This window comes from Fukomys damarensis, unplaced genomic scaffold (assembly GCF_012274545.1).
Source record: "Fukomys damarensis isolate Sample0158 unplaced genomic scaffold, DMR_v1.0_HiC HiC_scaffold_19, whole genome shotgun sequence".
Classification (NCBI taxonomy): domain Eukaryota; kingdom Metazoa; phylum Chordata; class Mammalia; order Rodentia; family Bathyergidae; genus Fukomys; species Fukomys damarensis.
In genome coordinates, this window is record NW_022900931.1 from 3,956,283 (window position 1) to 3,973,616 (window position 17,334).

At 48.2% G+C, this 17,334-nt stretch overlaps 2 protein-coding genes across 2 annotated transcripts in view; one reads left to right on the forward strand and one right to left on the reverse strand.

Moving 5' to 3' along the window:
* Nucleotide 1: 1 nt before the first annotated feature.
* On the reverse strand, nucleotides 2-13,062 carry Ribc2 (RIB43A domain with coiled-coils 2; the record flags this gene model as incomplete). The annotated part of the gene is made up of 6 exons (XM_033765928.1): nucleotides 12,768-13,062; nucleotides 11,783-11,864; nucleotides 10,434-10,778; nucleotides 6,264-6,382; nucleotides 932-1,159; nucleotides 2-64 (listed from the first exon to the last, which is right to left on the reverse strand). Coding segments are annotated over exons 1-6 (951 nt in total), but the record flags the coding sequence as incomplete, so codon positions are not given.
* A 40-nt stretch (nucleotides 13,063-13,102) lies between these two features.
* Nucleotides 13,103-17,334, forward strand: part of Smc1b (structural maintenance of chromosomes 1B) — a 62,234-nt gene continuing 58,002 nt past the window's right edge. The window contains exon 1 of the mRNA XM_010634336.1: nucleotides 13,103-13,277. Coding sequence (XP_010632638.1) covers nucleotides 13,169-13,277 — 109 coding nt within the window. The 5' untranslated portion in view covers nucleotides 13,103-13,168. The remainder of the gene's footprint in view (nucleotides 13,278-17,334) is intronic.

Consider the following 17,334-nt stretch of genomic DNA (forward strand, 5'->3'; position numbering starts at 1 on the left):
GGGCCTTCTGGACCCAACGCCGGCCCCAGTCCAGGTCCCGCTGGCGCGCTTCCTCCTGGAGCCGCTGCAGCGACAGACAGAGGTGACTTACTGCCTCAGGTGCATGTCCCCCTAGCCCGCAGGACCTCACCTAGAGACTCTGTGCGTCCTGTGGTCCCCATCCTCCTCCCCCGCTTCCTGCCCCGTCCTCCGCCCTCCTCCCTCCGCAGAGCAGCACTGACTGATCCCACTAGTGGGCGTCTTCCTTCCGGTTTCACCAGACAGAGCTCGGGCCCTGCCTAGATATTTTCCTAGAAGTCTAAGGTTCTAGTTCTTTTAAAAAGTGGCTCTTTCTGCCACGTTCAAGCAAACCCAGTCCTACCTGGTGCAGACCGACAAAGGACATCACGCCCTTCACACACACCCAGGGCCTATTGTGACTTGGTCTCCTCACAACTTTCCAACCACCTTCACACCTCTTTCAACACCAGCTTGTCCTCTGTCGCTCAGGCCCTCAGGCCCTAAGGCCTCGTCTGTATGCCTCTATTTGTGTCATACATTACACCCTACCCCTGAACCGATTCGGTCAGCGCCACCTTCAGAACAGGCCCAGAGCTCAGCCACTTCTCAGCAACCTCCCCTCCACCCCTGCCAGTGTCCCCAGCTCCTTCCTTATTCCCTAAACCTACTGCCAAGGCAGGGGATCCTGTTGAACCTCAGTGACCCCGCAGGTCTCTATTCAAAGCCCTCCACCGGGTCCCTGGAAAAGCCAGGCTCCTGGGGCCGACTTTGAGCCTCCACCTCTGAGCCTGGTCGCCTGCCCACTCCCTTAGTCCCCTGCAGCCTCCAGGCCTCCCCCTCCTCTGGGCAGGCTGAGCTGGGTCCGCTGTGCCTGGAGAGCAGCAGGGAGCAGAGGCTAGGCTGCAGGTTGGGGTAGGGGTAGGACAGGCACCAGCTTCTCCTGGATCTGCTGCTTCTGGGCCAGGCGGATGCCCTCTAGCTGCTCCCGGCTCATCCCCTTCCAGCGGTCAGGAACCACGCGGTGGGGCCCAAAGGAGCTGGCCGCCTGCCGTGGGTTTTCGGAGAGCAGGTCTCCCCGCAGCTGGTTGGAGATCTCAGCCACATTGTCCTCCTGTTCTTGTCTTTTCTCTTGTTTTTTCCTTTCTGCTGACTCCACGGCCTGTGCAGGGTAAGGCGTTAGAGAGGACACCCGGCATGACTCCACGGGGACCTCGGGTCACAGGTCGGCAAACCCCACCAGGCCCTGGCTGGAGGGTTATACTGGGCAGCAAGGACTGGGTGGGCTGGATGGAGGTGGCCCTAAGCTGTCTGAGCCCTGCTGAGCAGGCAAGCTGGGCCTGGGGTCACTCACTACCTGTGGATTTCTGCAGTGGGTACTAACCTCCTTCCCGGCTTGGCCCGGCTCTGCCCCGGGACAGGGCTCTGTGCCCCTTCCAAGGCTCTGGGAACCTCGGGACATCTGTGGGCTAGAGAGAGTGGGTCGTTCCAGCATCCATTCAAGATAAAGAAAAACCCTGACAAAAATAGGTATAGAAGTCCTGAAGGTAGTTAAGGTAGAGACTGACTGGCAGTTAGAAACGCTCCAGGCCCAAGGTAGAGGCAGAACAGAGATGAGGCACGCCAGGCCTGTGGTCAAGGGTTGAGCTGACAAAACGAGGCCCCAAGATGGAGACAGGAAGCTTGGCCAGAGGGCCTCCTGGGAGATGAACAGCAGCTCAGAGCCGCGCTGTAAGCAGCACACTGGTCCAGCAAGCCTGAACCACGTAACAGACGCGCAGGAGATGACCAGAGCACTTTGACCCTGACTCCTGCCACTTCAGAAACACCTTTGTTCTTCTCCATGCTATGCACCCTTGCTACACACCTTGTTTTCCTATTAAATGATATTAGCCAAGTGACTATACTTGCGTACAGGTAAGTACAATTTGACCCCAGAGTAACCTGCAATGTGATTTTACTGTATAAAACCCCCTGGACAAAGAGCCTCTGCAGCAACCCACTTTTGAGACCCCTCTTTTCTCTCAGGAGCTTTCTCTTAATAAAACTTTCCCTACTCATCACTTTTTTAATTCTCAACTCCATTCCTGGCATCCTGAGATAGGAACTCAGCACATCTAACAGGCTGGGAGTTACTTCCCTGTGACAGATGGACCTTACCTTAAATTGATAAAAGCCACTCGTGATAAACCCACAGCCAATATCAGACTAAATGGGGGAAAACTGAAAGCATTCTTCCTAAAATCAGGATCGAGATAAGGGTGTCCAATGTCAGCACACCTGTTCAACATGGCCCTTGGAACACTGGCCAGAGCCAGTGGGAATAAAGGAATAAAAAGGATTTGAGTAGGGAAGAAGTCAAACTATCCTCATTTGCAGATGATATGATCCTTTACAGAGAAGATCCAAAAAAATCCACCAGGAGACTCTCAGGACTGATAAACAAATTCAGCAAAGCTGCAGGATACAAAAGCTGCACACAAAAATCAAGAAAGTTCCTGTATACCAGCAATGAGCTCACCAAGAAAGAAATCAGGAAAATAATTCCATTCACAATTGCTTCCAAAAAAAAAGCCTGGGACTTAGCTCAGTGGTTCCACTGCCTGCCTCACAAGTGCAAGGTCCTGAGTTCAATCCCCAGTACATTAAAAAACAATTAAATACCCAGGAATTAGAAAGACCTCTATAACTACAGTGCTCTGAATAAAGAGATGGAAGAGGACATTAGGAAATGGAAAGACATCACCTATTCTGGGATAGGCAGAACCAATATTGTCAAAATGGCCATATTACCAAAAATATTACATGGATTTAATGAAATTGCAATCAAAATTTCAACAGTATTTTTCACGGAACTAGGAAAAATATGGAAGCCAGAGCATCCCAGAACAGGCAACGAGAGCAAAGCAGCAATCACTACAATCCTGGACTGCAAGATAATCTACAAAGCTACAGTGATAAAAACAGCATGGCACTGGCACAGAAACAGACATGTTTACCAGTGAACTAGAACAGAGAATGTAGACACAAGTCCAGTCTCCTTCAGCTACCTGATTTTTGACAAAGTAGCCAAAAACATATGCTGGAGAAAAGACAGCATATTTAACAAACAGTGCTGTGAACACTGGTACGTGCAGAAGGGTGAAATAGATCTGTATCTCTCACCTTGTACTCAAATCAAATCAAAATGGATCAAGGACCTAGAAATAAAAACAGAAATACAGAATCTGCCGGAAGAAATAATCATAAAACTCTTTAAGACACAGGCATGGGCAAGGACTTGGTGAAAAGAGCACCAACTACAGCAAAGCATGACATCAAGAATCAGTCATTGAGATTACATCAGATTAAAAAGCTTCTGCACAGCAAAGGAAACAATCAACAGAGTGAAGAGACAACCTACAGAGTGGGAAAAACTTTTGCCAGCTACTCCTTCGACAGAGGACTCATATCTGTAATATATAAATACCTTAAAAACACTACCCCCCCAATAAAAGACCTAATCAAAAATGGGCGGTTGAAATGAATAGACCCTACCCAGAAGAAATACAGGTGGTCAATAAATACATGAAAAAATGCACGGCATCATTTGCAATCAGAGAAATGCAAATCAAAACAATACGAAGAGTCTATCTTTCTCCAGAAAGAATGGCTATCATTGTGAACTCCAAAAGCAATAAATGCTGGGGAGACTGTGGGGGAAAGGAACCCTTCTCCATCACTGGCGGGAGTGTAAACTGGTACAACCACTATGGAAATCAGTACGGAGATTCTTCAAAAAACTAAAAGGAGAAATTCTATTTGACCTAGCTATGCCTCTTCTAGATATCTTCCCCAAAAGTCACAGACATCACATTACAGGGATACGTGCATGCCCATGTTGATAGCAGCATGAGTCGCAATAGCTGACCCATGGAATCAAGTCTATATGTCCATTAGCGGAAGAACGGACACAGAAAATGTGGTTTTTACACACGATGGAATAGTATTCAGCCACAAAGAAGGATACACGCAAATCATTTTGAAGAAAATGGATGGATCTTGAGAACATAAACGTTTTCTCCAAGATGAGAGGCCCCAAATATAAGTAAGGTAGAGAGCAAGATAAAAGAGGAATGCTAGAGGACAGAGAGACTGCAGAGACAGGAAGGGGCTCTGGTGAAGGAGAAGAAGGGAAAGGGGTGGAAATGATCCCGCTGCCCTCTGCACATGTACCAGCTCCCCGAGACGGATGTTCAAACATTTCCTAAGAACAAATCCCTAAAAAGAGTGAGTCACCACAGTGGTGACTTTGAAAAGGCAGATGATGTATTGCCACCTCAGTGGTCCTGATGGCCTCAGATACAGCCCTAAGACAAATGTACCCCTGCCAATCACTGCTCTTATCCTTGAGGAGGCTGCACAACCTGCAGTGGGTCCCTTCTGGGCCACGGCTGATTCTCAGGGAGGCTCAGAAACTGATGAGGAGACACTGCTCACGGGAAGGACTCTTCACACGAAGGAAGGACAGGGCTCTGCAAGGCTGGCTGCACTGCGTCACACAGCACGTGACACGATTGAATCGTACACGTCACACCTCTCGGACAGCGCTGTGGGGCAGAATAACCAGTGACAGGAGCAGCTGCTGCCAAGGTGAAGGACAATGGCTGTTATTTACGGAGTCCGGCTGCGGCCACGGCCATGGCGCTCGCTCACTATGGCCAGGGAAGGGTGAGCGGAGAAGGCTGTGTGCATTTCCAGGACGACCACAGTGAGGCAGGCCTGGCCACACCGCTCCCTTTCGTGCCGCTGAAGTTCTCCACATGGTGGCTGCTGTGACCCCGGGCATGGTGGGACATCAGCTTTGGGTGTTTAGGCTGAGATTGGGGGGCTATTTCTTACTCAGGCCAGAGTTCGCTTATGCTGACAGATACAAGTGGGTGTCATCGTTATCCTTATTCTACAGAAAGACTCAGCCGTGAGTGGCTTGCCCAAGGCTAACAGAAGGGCCTGGCCTTGTACCCAGCAGTTGGGTTCTTGAGTCTGCACATAAACCCTGATACCACAACACCTCTCTGGTGAAGTGTGTGGCCCTGAACAGGACCTGGGCCACCAGGGCACCCTCCCTGCTGATGCAGAGTGGGCTGCCCCGAAATCCTGCCTAGAACCTCCTCTTGATGTCCAAGCCTAACCAGCAATGCTAATTCTAGTTAGAAACAGAGCTGCGAAAGCACAGGAAGCACCTGTGATGGCCTTGCCTCATGGTGTCCACTGAGGAGCCGGGGGGCTGAACATACTGGACACATTGCAGGTGAGCACTAACAGTCCATGGAACAAACGCAAAATTCAATCGATGGCTGAGGTAACGTGGCGTGACAAGAACCATCCCAGTGGCCCAGAGGAGGGGCTCGATAAACATTTGAACAATAACATTCAACTATGTTTATGTTCGATAAACATAACGAATAAGTGGTTGTACAGACGGACGGACGGATGGACGGATGGACGGATGGATGACCAGCCAATGGTGGATTAACTGTGAAGAGTCCCATTTTACCTCCAGTTTGCGGTGGAGCATGCACCAAAGGCCTTCCCTTTGGGATCCCCTATAAAAGGACAAGGACCAGATAATCTCGGAGAAGCCCTGCAGCTTTCTGGGTGGCAGCGTGGGTCTCTAGATGGTGTGATGCCCGAGCCATCACCAGCAGTTGGCCCACCTCATTCTCCTCCCCACTGTTGAAAACCTACGTTCTCTGGTCTCTGTTGCAGCCTCTCCAGTATTTTTGATTGCTTGTTTCAGGAAAGAACAACTTGGCGCTTGTATCTCTAATATACTTAGCTCACAATATGGCACTAACTATAGCATAAACACAGGAATCGCCTTCTAAAATACACACAAACACAAGGATAGAGAGTGACAATGTGAAACGCTAAGTGTGAAGCTGAGTTCTGGTATTTTCTGTCTGCTGTCCAAACGGATCATCTTGCAGAGCCTCCATTGGAGTCCACCTTTCTAGTTAAATGATCAAGCCGATGAACTAACCTAGGCCAAGCTCCACTATGTACGGGAAATACAAGTGCATTTGTAAAGAAAGCCTGGGGAGGGTCTGATTTTCAAAAGGAATAAAGATTAAAAGTCACTTCAGCATGAGTCTGAGTAGACACTATCACTATCATCATCATCATCATCATCACCTTGTCAAGCATCTGCCTGTTCTTGGTTAGAACAGAAAGCAGCAGGCGTCGCGACAGTGCCTGCCCCAACACCAAGCCTGTGTTAGGTGTACCTGGATCCTGTTGAACTCCTTCACAGACGCACAAACTGCCTTCCTGGTGGCGCTTTCCAGCTTCTGCAGGTGCCTGGCTGTCTCATCAAACTTCAGCCTGGTCTGTGTGTAGTGGTCCTCTGCAGGGACACAAGCCCCCATCAGAGCAAGCGTGCCCACCTGGAGCACCCTCCCAGGTGTGCGGAACACATGCAGCATGGCTGGTCACACGTTCACCTCTTGCCATGTCCTCGTCTATGGGAAGCACAAGGGGACTAATAATAAGGATCTGCTTCCAAAGACAGTGGGTGAGTTACATGATTTAGTTCAAGCACAGATCTTAGACCTTAGCACTCAGTGAGAGCTGGGGATCACTTCTATGGATCGGTAATGTCTATGATGGGTTGGTAATGTCTGCTGTGGTCCTGGGTTGGTCAGTGCTCTGTTCCTTGATACCCCAGCTCTATCAGGAGGCAGCTACATCCTTACAGTGGGCAAGGGGTGGCAAGAGCCCAGGAAAGGGGTTGTAGAGACCAGTAGGACCCAAAGAGGAAAGACTGCCAGATGTGTGTAGAGTAGCAAAAGGACTTTGCCGAGCTAAGATGACGATAATGAGGAGGAGGAAGAGGAAGAGGGGGAAAGAAGTCAGACAGGGCAGCTGCTTCCCAGCCCAGCCACTTCCCAGCTGTCTTCCACGACTGTTATCTTCTTGGAGCCTCCACAGCCTCCTTTGTGAGATAGTGTGACACCTACTTTCCAAGATTGTTAATTTTTATTTATTTATTTATTTTGGGTTTTTTTGAGACAGGGTCTCCCTATGTAGTTGAGACTGACCTGGAACTCACTATGGCTGGTCTCGAACTCACAGCGATCCTCCTGACTCAGCCTCTCGAGTGGTGGGATTACAGGTGTGGGCCACCACGCCCAGCGATTGTCAGTTTTAAAAAGTCATTGATAGATTGGTCATTTCTGAGGTTTTGTATTTGTGCCTGTAACTTTTCTTGTTATATCCAAGAACAAGGACCAGAGTCTTAGCCTTGAATTTCTGCCCTCTGCTCCCCTTCCGTCTCCTCTAACCCATTGTTTGTTCATTCAGCCACTGAGCAGATAGTGAACAAAGGCCTAGCATGAGCCACCCACTTTGCTGGAGACAGGGACACGTGTGAACAAAGCCAGAAGGGTTTTTCTTGCCTTTCTGGAACTTCCTGTCTAGAAGATGAGACAATAATCAATATATGAACTCTCAAATATACCTATTTAATAAAATATGACCGCCTGCAGAGGAAAAAAACAGGAGGCTAAGGCAAGGTGTTGGGAACGCCTGGCTGAGGCAGCTGTGGTAGGGACAAGAGAATGCTTCTGTAGGAAATGACATTCACATTCAGATCTGAATGACAAAAGGGGCTGGGTGAGGAGAGGCTGAAGATTCCGAGGTAGATAGGATTTGGGATCTAGAAGCAAAGGAGCCAAAATGGCGGCACAGCGGAAGTGGGTGGGTGGCAAGAGTCTATATGAAGGAGTGGGCAGCAACCCAGCATGAAGAGCCTTGGGGCCACGTTTCGTTCCATATGCTGTGGGAGCCATCAGAGGGCTCTGAGCTAGGACAGAGGGAGCCAGTGCGCCACTGTTCAGCTTGACATCGCTGAGCAGAATAGCCAGGGGAGGGGAAGGAGAGGGTGTGGAAGACGTGACCTTCCGCAGTGGTCTGTCTGGATGAGGAAAGGTGGTGGCTCAATCATGATGGTGACAAGGCGGGTGCAGAGGGGTACAAAATTCAATATACAGCAGGAGTTGAAAGGGATGGAGCTGAAGATTGGAGACTGGGGAGATCAAGGCCTCCCCCCCCAGGTTTCTGGGGTGGTAAGGCTCAGGAAAGCCATTACTGAGTGGGAAAGATGTCAAGGGAGATGTGGGGAGATGTCAAGGAGGCCACCCAAGTCTAGGACCAAGGCTCTTGGCCAGAGACAGAAGACTGGAGCAACCGGAAGAGAAACAAGACATTCACATGCTAAGAACTAAGCATACAACAGTGAACGGAACACACAACAATCCTTTGCCTTCACTGAGCTTCGGGTATGATATAGCGAAGAGGGGTGGCAATTACATGAACTATACCATATGTCAGTGACCAAGGCAATGGAGAAGCTGGAAGTGGGACGGCCAGGAGTTCGAGGTCAGCCTGGGCGACATAGTGAGTTCAGGACCAACCTGAATTACATCATGAGACCCTGTCTCCACAGACAAACAAACGGATGCTCAAACAAAAGGCTACGGAAAAAATTAAGCAAGGAAGGGGATAGGGAAAGTAGGGATGGGTTAGGCACAGGATTTAAAAAGGGGGGACAGGGGAGACCTTACTGATAAGGTGACATCTTAGCCAACACCTGGCAGAGGAGGAGTAAACCAGGTAGACGTCTGGGGAAAGATGTCCCTAAGCAGAGGGAGCAGCAGGTGCCTGGCACACACGCGGCCTAGGAGTAGCACAGAGGTGGCATGGAGAGGCTGGGTAAGGCGTGGGGCAGTGACGAGGCCTGGCTACGAAGGCCTTGTAGATCCCTGAGATGAGCTTGGGACGAAGTGGAAGGAGACTGGAGTACGACTTCACTATCACAGGACTGCTCCGGCTGCTGGCTCGAGGGGACTGCGGGGGATACAGGCGGAAGCAGAGACCAGGGAGGGGCCATTGCAACACGTGAGGGACACTGACATAGCTTGGTCCAGAGTGACAATGGGGAGGCGACAAGAGTAGCTGGAGTGGGAGATGGCATCACGGTGTGGCATCTAAGAGGAAGGAGCCCGGGGGACTTGGGTTGGGGACCAGAGACAACTGGAAGAGTGGATTTGCACTGTGGCACATGGACAGTCAGGCCAGCCAGGGGATCAGTGTGTCACTTGCCTTGTCTGACTGTGACATGTTGGAGAGGTGCCCTGGGTAGAGCAGTAAGGTGGATTTATGAGTCTGGATTCAGGGCAGAGTCCCGCCCAGATACGGAAGCCTGGAAGAGGACAGCCTGTACGCAGGTTTACAGATGAGACTGCCTGGGGATGCACGAAGCTGACAGGGGACAGGCCCTGAGAGCCCTGCTGTGACAACAGCCAGAGACTCAGAAAACCAGAGCCGGGCAGGGCGAGGACAGGAGTGGATGTGGTGTGCTGGAGGCCAGACCTTATGCTATTTCACAGAGGAGGAAATAACCAGTGGTGTCAGCTGCTGCCAACGTGCCAACCAGGTGACATGGAGATCACTGGTGAGGCTGGTCAGGGCAGCCCCAGCAGAGGAGGAGGGCTCAGGAGAGCAGGAGGTGATCTCGGAAGACATCACTCATGGAGAACAGAGTAGGAAGAAGAGGCTGGAAGAAGACGAGCTGAACAAGGAGACTGCAAATTAACAACCGGAGAAGAGGGGCTCAGGAGGGCAGGGGGCACTGCTCCCCAGCCCAGCACCCTCTTCAGGCTCCACCACAGCCCACAAGGACAGGGATGTTGTCTGTTCCTGACATAGGAAGTGACCAGGAGGACTGGAGACTCCTGAGGCTGCATGCAGGGCAGGGTACCGGTGGCCCCAGTGACAGCAGGACTTACTGGGATGTTGCATGCCTCGGAGGCTTGGTCTGAGAGGTGCTCTGGGCCTGGGGAGTCCTGGTGATACCATGTGACTTCCACCCCAGCACCCAGGAGACTTGGGGGGACCTGTGTCTCTGTTCAGCTTCCAAGTAGAATGTGAACATCATGAGGGCAGAGACGGATCCTGGCGAACCGAACTGTAGCATCCGACATGCTCAGAAGGGTTTTCTGTTCTACTAATGCATGAGTGGAGATGTCTGACCTCTCCTGGAGCCCAGGATCTGACTTCTCTTTCCCTGTATGCCGAGGCAAGACACGGCAATGCACACTAGAGAAGCTTTTTTAAAATACCCACAAAAACTGAGCATAGTGGTGCAGGCCTATGATCCCAGCATTTTGGGAAGCCGAGATAGGAGGATCTCAAGTTTGAGCCCAGCATGGGCAATTTAGTGACTTGGTGAAACTGTCTAAAAATAAAAAAGGGGGTAAGGGTGTAGGTGAATGTGAAAGGCCTTGGGTTTAATCCCAAGTAACAACAACAAAAACCCAAAACAAAACAAACCCAAACACTGGAGGGACTGATATGCTGAAAAAACTGTTAAGATCAATTTATCTCTCTTTCATCACCTGCAAGCTTCTGGTCAGCATGGGCCCTCTCCCATTCCCTGTGCTGTTGTAAGGACCATTCTCTCATCTGTTCCTCCTGGAATTTCTTCCTCTCCCAGAAGTTTAGGTCCTCGCCCATAAACTTCTGCATCCCTGATATTGTGTTCCGGACATCACTGTCTGACTGCCGGGCTGGAAGCTCTTTCTTAAGGGCGAGGGGGTCAGACAGATCAAACTCGCGGCGAGTTTCTGGCTTCTGATAGTTCTGTTGGAAGTTACTGATGGCTCTGCAGAGACATTTCCTATGTCTCTTCTCCCGGTCATCTAGTATGCAGCTGACCTTGTCATTTTGCCTCAATTCGGCAGCTAGAAAAGACAAAGCACATCCATAAGCTCAAGAGGAAACATTTTAAAATAATTTGAATGATAATTCAAGTACTACAACCCTCCTTGCAAAAGGTAACATAACCATTAAAGAATTCCTATACTGAATATACAAAGAACACCTACACATTCAGTTTTAAAATCATAAACAACCTAACCAAAAAGCGAGCGAAGAATAGCACCAGGTAAACCAATATAAAGAAACTGAGTGTTCAATAAAGTTGTGAAAGGGTGCTAAATCTTATAAGATGGTCAACCTCCCGTGAACTTAATACTTCAAATGTTAATAATAGCATCTATTATGCTACATACGGGGAAACAGCATCTCATTCCCGATTATGTTGGTGATAGAAGAAGGCAAATTAATCCCATTTCAAACTCTGACCTAAACCTACAGCAGCACTACTTGAATCATTGTCTGACATGTTGAATCAGGTTCATCGGCGCAGGGATGGGAACACAGGTGTGCGCGCGTGTGTTATAACGCGTGCACATGTGTGCTTAAGGCTTTTCTAGTTTTTAAAGGAAACGGGGAAACATAGTTTACCCTTAAAATATATCTCCTATGACCTACATTAGAATTCAATTTTCTTTTAAGAGAGGAAGAGTTTGCTCACTAGGTCAACTGAGGACAAGAAACTGAATTTCTAAAAGGAGGAAAAGCACGGAAATGACCTGCTTTCTCGTCCTGGTCTCTTCTCGTCCCTCTACTCCCTCCCCACTTTGCCCTTCCCCTTCCTCTTTCATTCTGACTTGTCTCTCTTTTCCTTCCTTCCTTCCTTCCTTTCTCAAGTTCTAAGACGGAACCCAGAACCTTATGCACGCTAATGGGTACTTTAGGACTCTGCTACATCCTAGCCTAACAACACACACACACACACACACACACACACACACACACACACACAATCTCATAAAGAAATGAAGACTGCAACCTAAAGACACCCAGCCCCGAAGCCACAGACAAGTGTTCAGGAAATCCTCACCAAAGGTTTCATGCCTAGCTTTTTCAGTTGCTTCTTTTATCTTCTGGTCCTGAACCTGAATATTCCAGGCTTGTGTGTCTCCCTGAGAATGGAAAATTGGGGAAGAGTGGTTAGAGCTCGCATACATTATTAAGTAGATAACAATTCTCATCTTTTTAACCTGGTCCTCCTTTAAACGAGCTGTTTTAGGTGCCCATTCAGCCCTTTCCACGTGGTTCTTCAGCCTGTGCTCCCCACCTTTCCCAGAGCTCCCTTCCTCTTTCTTAGGTGGAAGACACTCTTCTGTCCCTCTCAATTCCAGATCAGCCAGCAGGCAGCCAGGGGCTCCTTTCTCACAGCACTGACCCTCCTTCCCGCCTGCCTCCTGCACTGAGCGTGACCTCTGCATACTCAGGGATGCCTGATCCCTCATTTCCTGGGCGTGGCTCAGACTTGCCACCAAACAGGAACTCCACCAGCATTTGTCAAATGAATGGGCTGAGCCGGGGCGTGGTGGCGCACGCCTATAATCCCAGCACTTGGGAGGCTGAGGCAGAAGGATCGCTGTGAGTTCAACACCAGCCTGGGCTACACAGTGAGTTCCAGGTCAGTCTCATTACATAAGTGAGACCCTGTCTCAAAAAACAAAACAAAACAAAAAAATTAATCAATCAAATGAATGGGCTGGAAGGAACGAGCCCCTGGCACTGTAGTAAACCTGGCTCAGAGACTGAAAACCGGGTTCTTTGTGAGTTTCCACTTCTCTACCTACTCCAGGCTCGTTCCCCCATCCCCACTCCCATGGGCCATCTGAGGCGCCTATGCAGGCGTGAGGCAGCCCTATTTGGCTTCTTAAAGGTCTCTTACCTTCTGTGCACTCCAGCAAAACCCGGTGCGGTACAACTCTACCTGAATCAGAGGCTCATGCTAAACTTCCTCCTCGGGTCTCTCCCGCCGCCGCCCGTCCCCTCGGCCCTTCCCCTTCCCCTTGGGATCCCGGCCTCACCCCGATGATCCGGTTCCTGGCGTTGAAGACCCGCTGCTGCCTGCACAGCTCCGCGTGTGTCCTCTTGGCCAGCTTGGCGTTCTGCTCCAGGTCCTTGGCCAGCGCTACGTTCATGGCTCTGGAAAGCGACCCCAAACTCGAAGGGGTTTTCAGAACAAGTAAGGTAAGAAGAACTCAAAACAATAAAGCAAGCTGCATCTCAAGCGAAGCTGGCCGCCTGGGACTTCGCGGACTTGCAGTTGTGCGTAGGTTCGCTTCCAGAGAAACGCCAACTCTGGTTGCTAAGGAACGGCGTACTCTCGCGCCGCTGTCATCTCGCGAGATTTGGCCGAGACTTGGCGCGCGCCTCCCGCGCTTTTCCAGGCTCCTCGTGAGAACGCCGGCGAGGCGCGAGCTCAGGCATGGGCAACCTGGAGCTGCTGCTGGTGGAGAACTTCAAATCCTGGCGGGGCCGCCAGGTCATTGGGCCCTTCAAGAAGTTTACGTGCATCATCGGCCCCAATGGCTCGGGTAACTGGCGCCGCGGCGGGGCTCGAGGCAGGCCGCAATAATGGCCTGAGGGATGTGGCGCCCCCCAACCCCGTGTTCTTCCCTTCAAGGCCGAAACCCACTCCTCTCTGCTCTTTCTCTTGAGCTACCCCTACCCTTCTCCTCTCTCCACTCGGGGACCCTCACCCCTCCCTTCTCTTCCTCAGGTGACCCCCGCCTGCCTCGCCCCTCCCCCTCCCCCTTGTGAGCCTTCACCCTCCAAGGCCCTCTTCTTGGGGGCGGCCCTCACTGTTCTCCCCCGACCCCCTCAGGGACCCTCCCCCTGCGCCCGCAACCTGAGGGCCCCACCTCCCTCCACCCCAGGCACTCTCTCCCTTCCTCCTCGTGGGACCCTCGCCCTCCTCCCCTCCTTGGAGGACCGGAACCCTCCTCTCCAACCTCTCCCCCGGGCGCACGCTCACACTCCACGGCTCCCTCGCCTTGGCCCAGCCTCTGCTGTCCGGCTCAGGGTCCTCCTCCTCACCTCTACTCCCCAACACCATCCTCTCCTTTCCCCGGCCCCTCCGAAGCTCTTGGATGCCTGCCCTAGTCCTAGGCACCCTGCACATAAAGAGTAAAGCAGCGAGAGCTCTGGAGGAGGTGGTTGGCTCCAGGGAACCTGAACACCCGTTCCACCCCAGGAACCACCAACTCAGGAATACCGTGATAATGACCCCCTTGATGGACCTTTACCAAGTTTCTGGTACCACTAGTTAGTTTTGTTGAACTCTAATGAATAAATAGATTTAATTCTCGTCTTGTAGTTAGGACACAGATTTTCAAAGAGACCAGGTGACTGGCCACAGTGGGCCAGTGAGCGGCAGAGCCTGGACTCCCTGTCAAGGCGAAAGAATCATAACCTGGAGCAGTTCTTAGTGATTCCCAGCATGTGCCCTTTTGGCTCTCTCAGCTTACATTTCCTTTTTTAGACTTGAGTTAAAAATTGACTGTTGTCTCAATAAATTCCTGACAGATATGAATAGAGCACTTAAATATGTGCTTTCCTGGCACACAAAATCTAGTGTATAATTTATTATGGAATTTGTGTGAAATTTCTGTTGACTTATACAAGTAATTGCTAGTGTTTTCCTTTGCACTAGTACATAGGAAAGATACCAGATCTTAGAAATATTCATACGCGAGAAAGTTTCCTTGCCTCTTCTGCAAAATGTATTTCCTTATCCACTTTATTCTGTTATCAAGAAGACTCTGAATTGATAATCATAAAAATTCTTGCATTCTTACTCTGACTTTCCTGACTTATTAAAAGATCACTGGGCCCCTTACCAGTTAATTTTCACCTTCTAGGTGATTAGGTGAAGGTTGCTTGTTATATTTTGTAAGTCGAATTGTAATGCTTAGAATATGTATGCAAAAATTTGAACTTAAGCCTGCCTAAACATGTATTTATTATAATTACAATCTCATTAAAGTAGCGTTTTAAACATTTTAAACTAGTGCCAAGCTTAAGTTTAAAAATGATTTCATTGTTTTCTTAAGTTAAAAGTATATACTGCAAGCTGTGTGTGATGGCATGTGCCTGTAATCCCACCAGGAAGGAGGCTGAGGCAGGAGGATTGATGAGAGTTTGCGGCCAGCCTGCACTTCAAAGCAAGACTCTCTTTTTAAAAAAAGTTGTATCAAAAACAAAAAACAGCTGAGGATTTAGCTCAGTGGTTCCACTGCCTACCTCCCAAGCACAAGGTCCTGAGTTCAATCTCCGGTACCAAAAAAAAAAAAAATTTGGTCTGGGGATTTAGCTCAGTGACACAGTGCCTGTTTGGCAAGCACCAGGTCCGAGTTGGATCATCCCTAGTACCAAAAACAAAAACCAAAAAACAAAAATACAGTACATATTGAAGAGTGGGTGTGCAGCCCTATGGAAGAGCACTTGCCTGGCATGTACAAGGCCCAGAATGAGAAAAGAAAACATTTTGATTAAAAACATATTTTGAGTTTATTTACAGAAGGTCTTTACAAATTCTTTTAACTCCTGCCTGAACCCACTTGCCCTGGAAGCTCAATTCCCCCTCTTGAGACTACTTGAAACGACATAAAACAGGTCATACATTACTTTAGCTTTGCATTCTGTACCATCTAGCCACACAAATTTCTGGTCTTATTCTGGATTGGGTGTTTGTTTTTATTTTTTGACACAGGGTCTCACTATATAGTTCAGGCTGGCCTCAGACTGGCTGAGATCCTCCTGCCTCAGCCTCGAGTGCTGGGATTACAGGTGTGAGCCACTATGCCTGGCTTATTTCTGGATTTTGTCTAGACAACTGTTCACATTTTGCTATATGAAGTCCCAAACTCAGTATGGTACTTAGGATAATTTAATCTCACAGAATTATTGGTACATTCAAATAAATTTTGTTAAACTGATTGATTAGTTCTTGTTAGACTTTAACTTAGTTGGTTATTTATTTTTAAATAATTTTTTGTTGTTATCACCTGCTCAGACTTAACATGATCCCATTTTTTTGTTTTTGGTAAATACAGTTTTGAGTTTTAGTGGGTAGAGGAAAAGTTTTGATTTTAATCTTAACTTTCATGTTTTTCGTTCAGTTAGATTTAACAAATGGTGTGTGTGTGTGTGTGTGTGTGTGTGTGTGTGTATACATAAGGAGCAGAAAAAAGGTACACAGTAAGGCACCTGTTTCTGATGTGTAGCGAGTCTAAGAAAATAACACACTAATTGAAACGGAAGGCCAATTTACAAGATTATAAAACTTTAAACAGGAAAGAAAACATGGGATTTGAAGAGGTATGGACAGGAAGATGTGTATCAGGGAAGATTTTCAAGAGGATATGGCATTTGAGCTTATTCAAAGAATAAAGAATTTTCCCAGGGATTTGTGAAGTGTGTCTGTGGGATACTTAATGGTCAGGGTTTGCCAGAACATAGTGCATATTTAAAGAAGCAGGAGATAAAAGGTTGAGATCCTGAACTTTGTGAGAACAAAAAGGTTAGACTATGAGAGATGTTAGTGGGGAAATACCACAGTGTGTTTGAGTCTCAGGCTGTCATTTCTACTGTAGTCCTATCCCCTCTTCAAGTCTTTGCTTTTGTAAATAATTCCCTCTTTCATTGGTGTAAGTGCTCTGTTAAGACTAATTTTTTAAAAATGTTATGGTTTTCTTGCAGAAAGCAAGTAGTACGTTAATTGTAAAAGTGATAAATATATGGCATTTGGCAAAATTTTGCCAACTTTTCTGTTTACAGTTTGAACATGTTATAGTATATTCAGAGAAGAGTCCCTTGAATATCACTTGTCTCCTCAGACTGTTAGCCTACATTTTTTATTAGTACAACTAAACTCTGAAGTAATTGATTGTAGTCCTTTATCTTCTACACCTTTTGACTTAGTTCGAGACCAAAACTCCACTGAAATGGTATTTGTATCTTATAAAAGCCAGTGGTCAATTCTGTGTCTTCATCCTGATTCATCTTTTAGCATTGTTTCATTCACTTAAAAATAATTGAGTGCCATGCACTGTTCTAGGCTGTTTTACAGGTGGAACAGGTAAAAACCACTGCCTTTTATAGAGCTTGTGTTTAATGGCAAAGAGACAACAAACTAAATATGAAAAGTAGTTAGAATGTTAGAAAGTAATGTTATAAGGAACAAAACTGGGAAGGGAAATAGGAAATACTGGAGGTGTTTTTCAAGAAAGTAGCCAAGGGAAAGCCTCCTAAGGTTGCAAAAGTAGGTAACATTTGTGCCTCCATCCTGAAACACTTTGCTCTCTGGACTTTTTCATCCCCTGCTTCCCTTCAGTTATTGGCTGCTTCTCCCCTACATGTAAGAATTAGTGTACCCCTGGAACATACCCTCTGTCCCTTTGTTTTTTTTTTTTTTTCCAAAGTGCTATCCAGTCCCACAATTTTAGATACAACCCTTAGACTGATTTTGAAAGTTACATCTCAGTATTAGTACATTTTCCTGTGTGTTACGTTAGTACCCAAGCTGTTTGCTGTTTCTAGTAGACATGTAAAATTTAACAAAGTTTTTAAAAAAGTAATTGATTTCCTGTC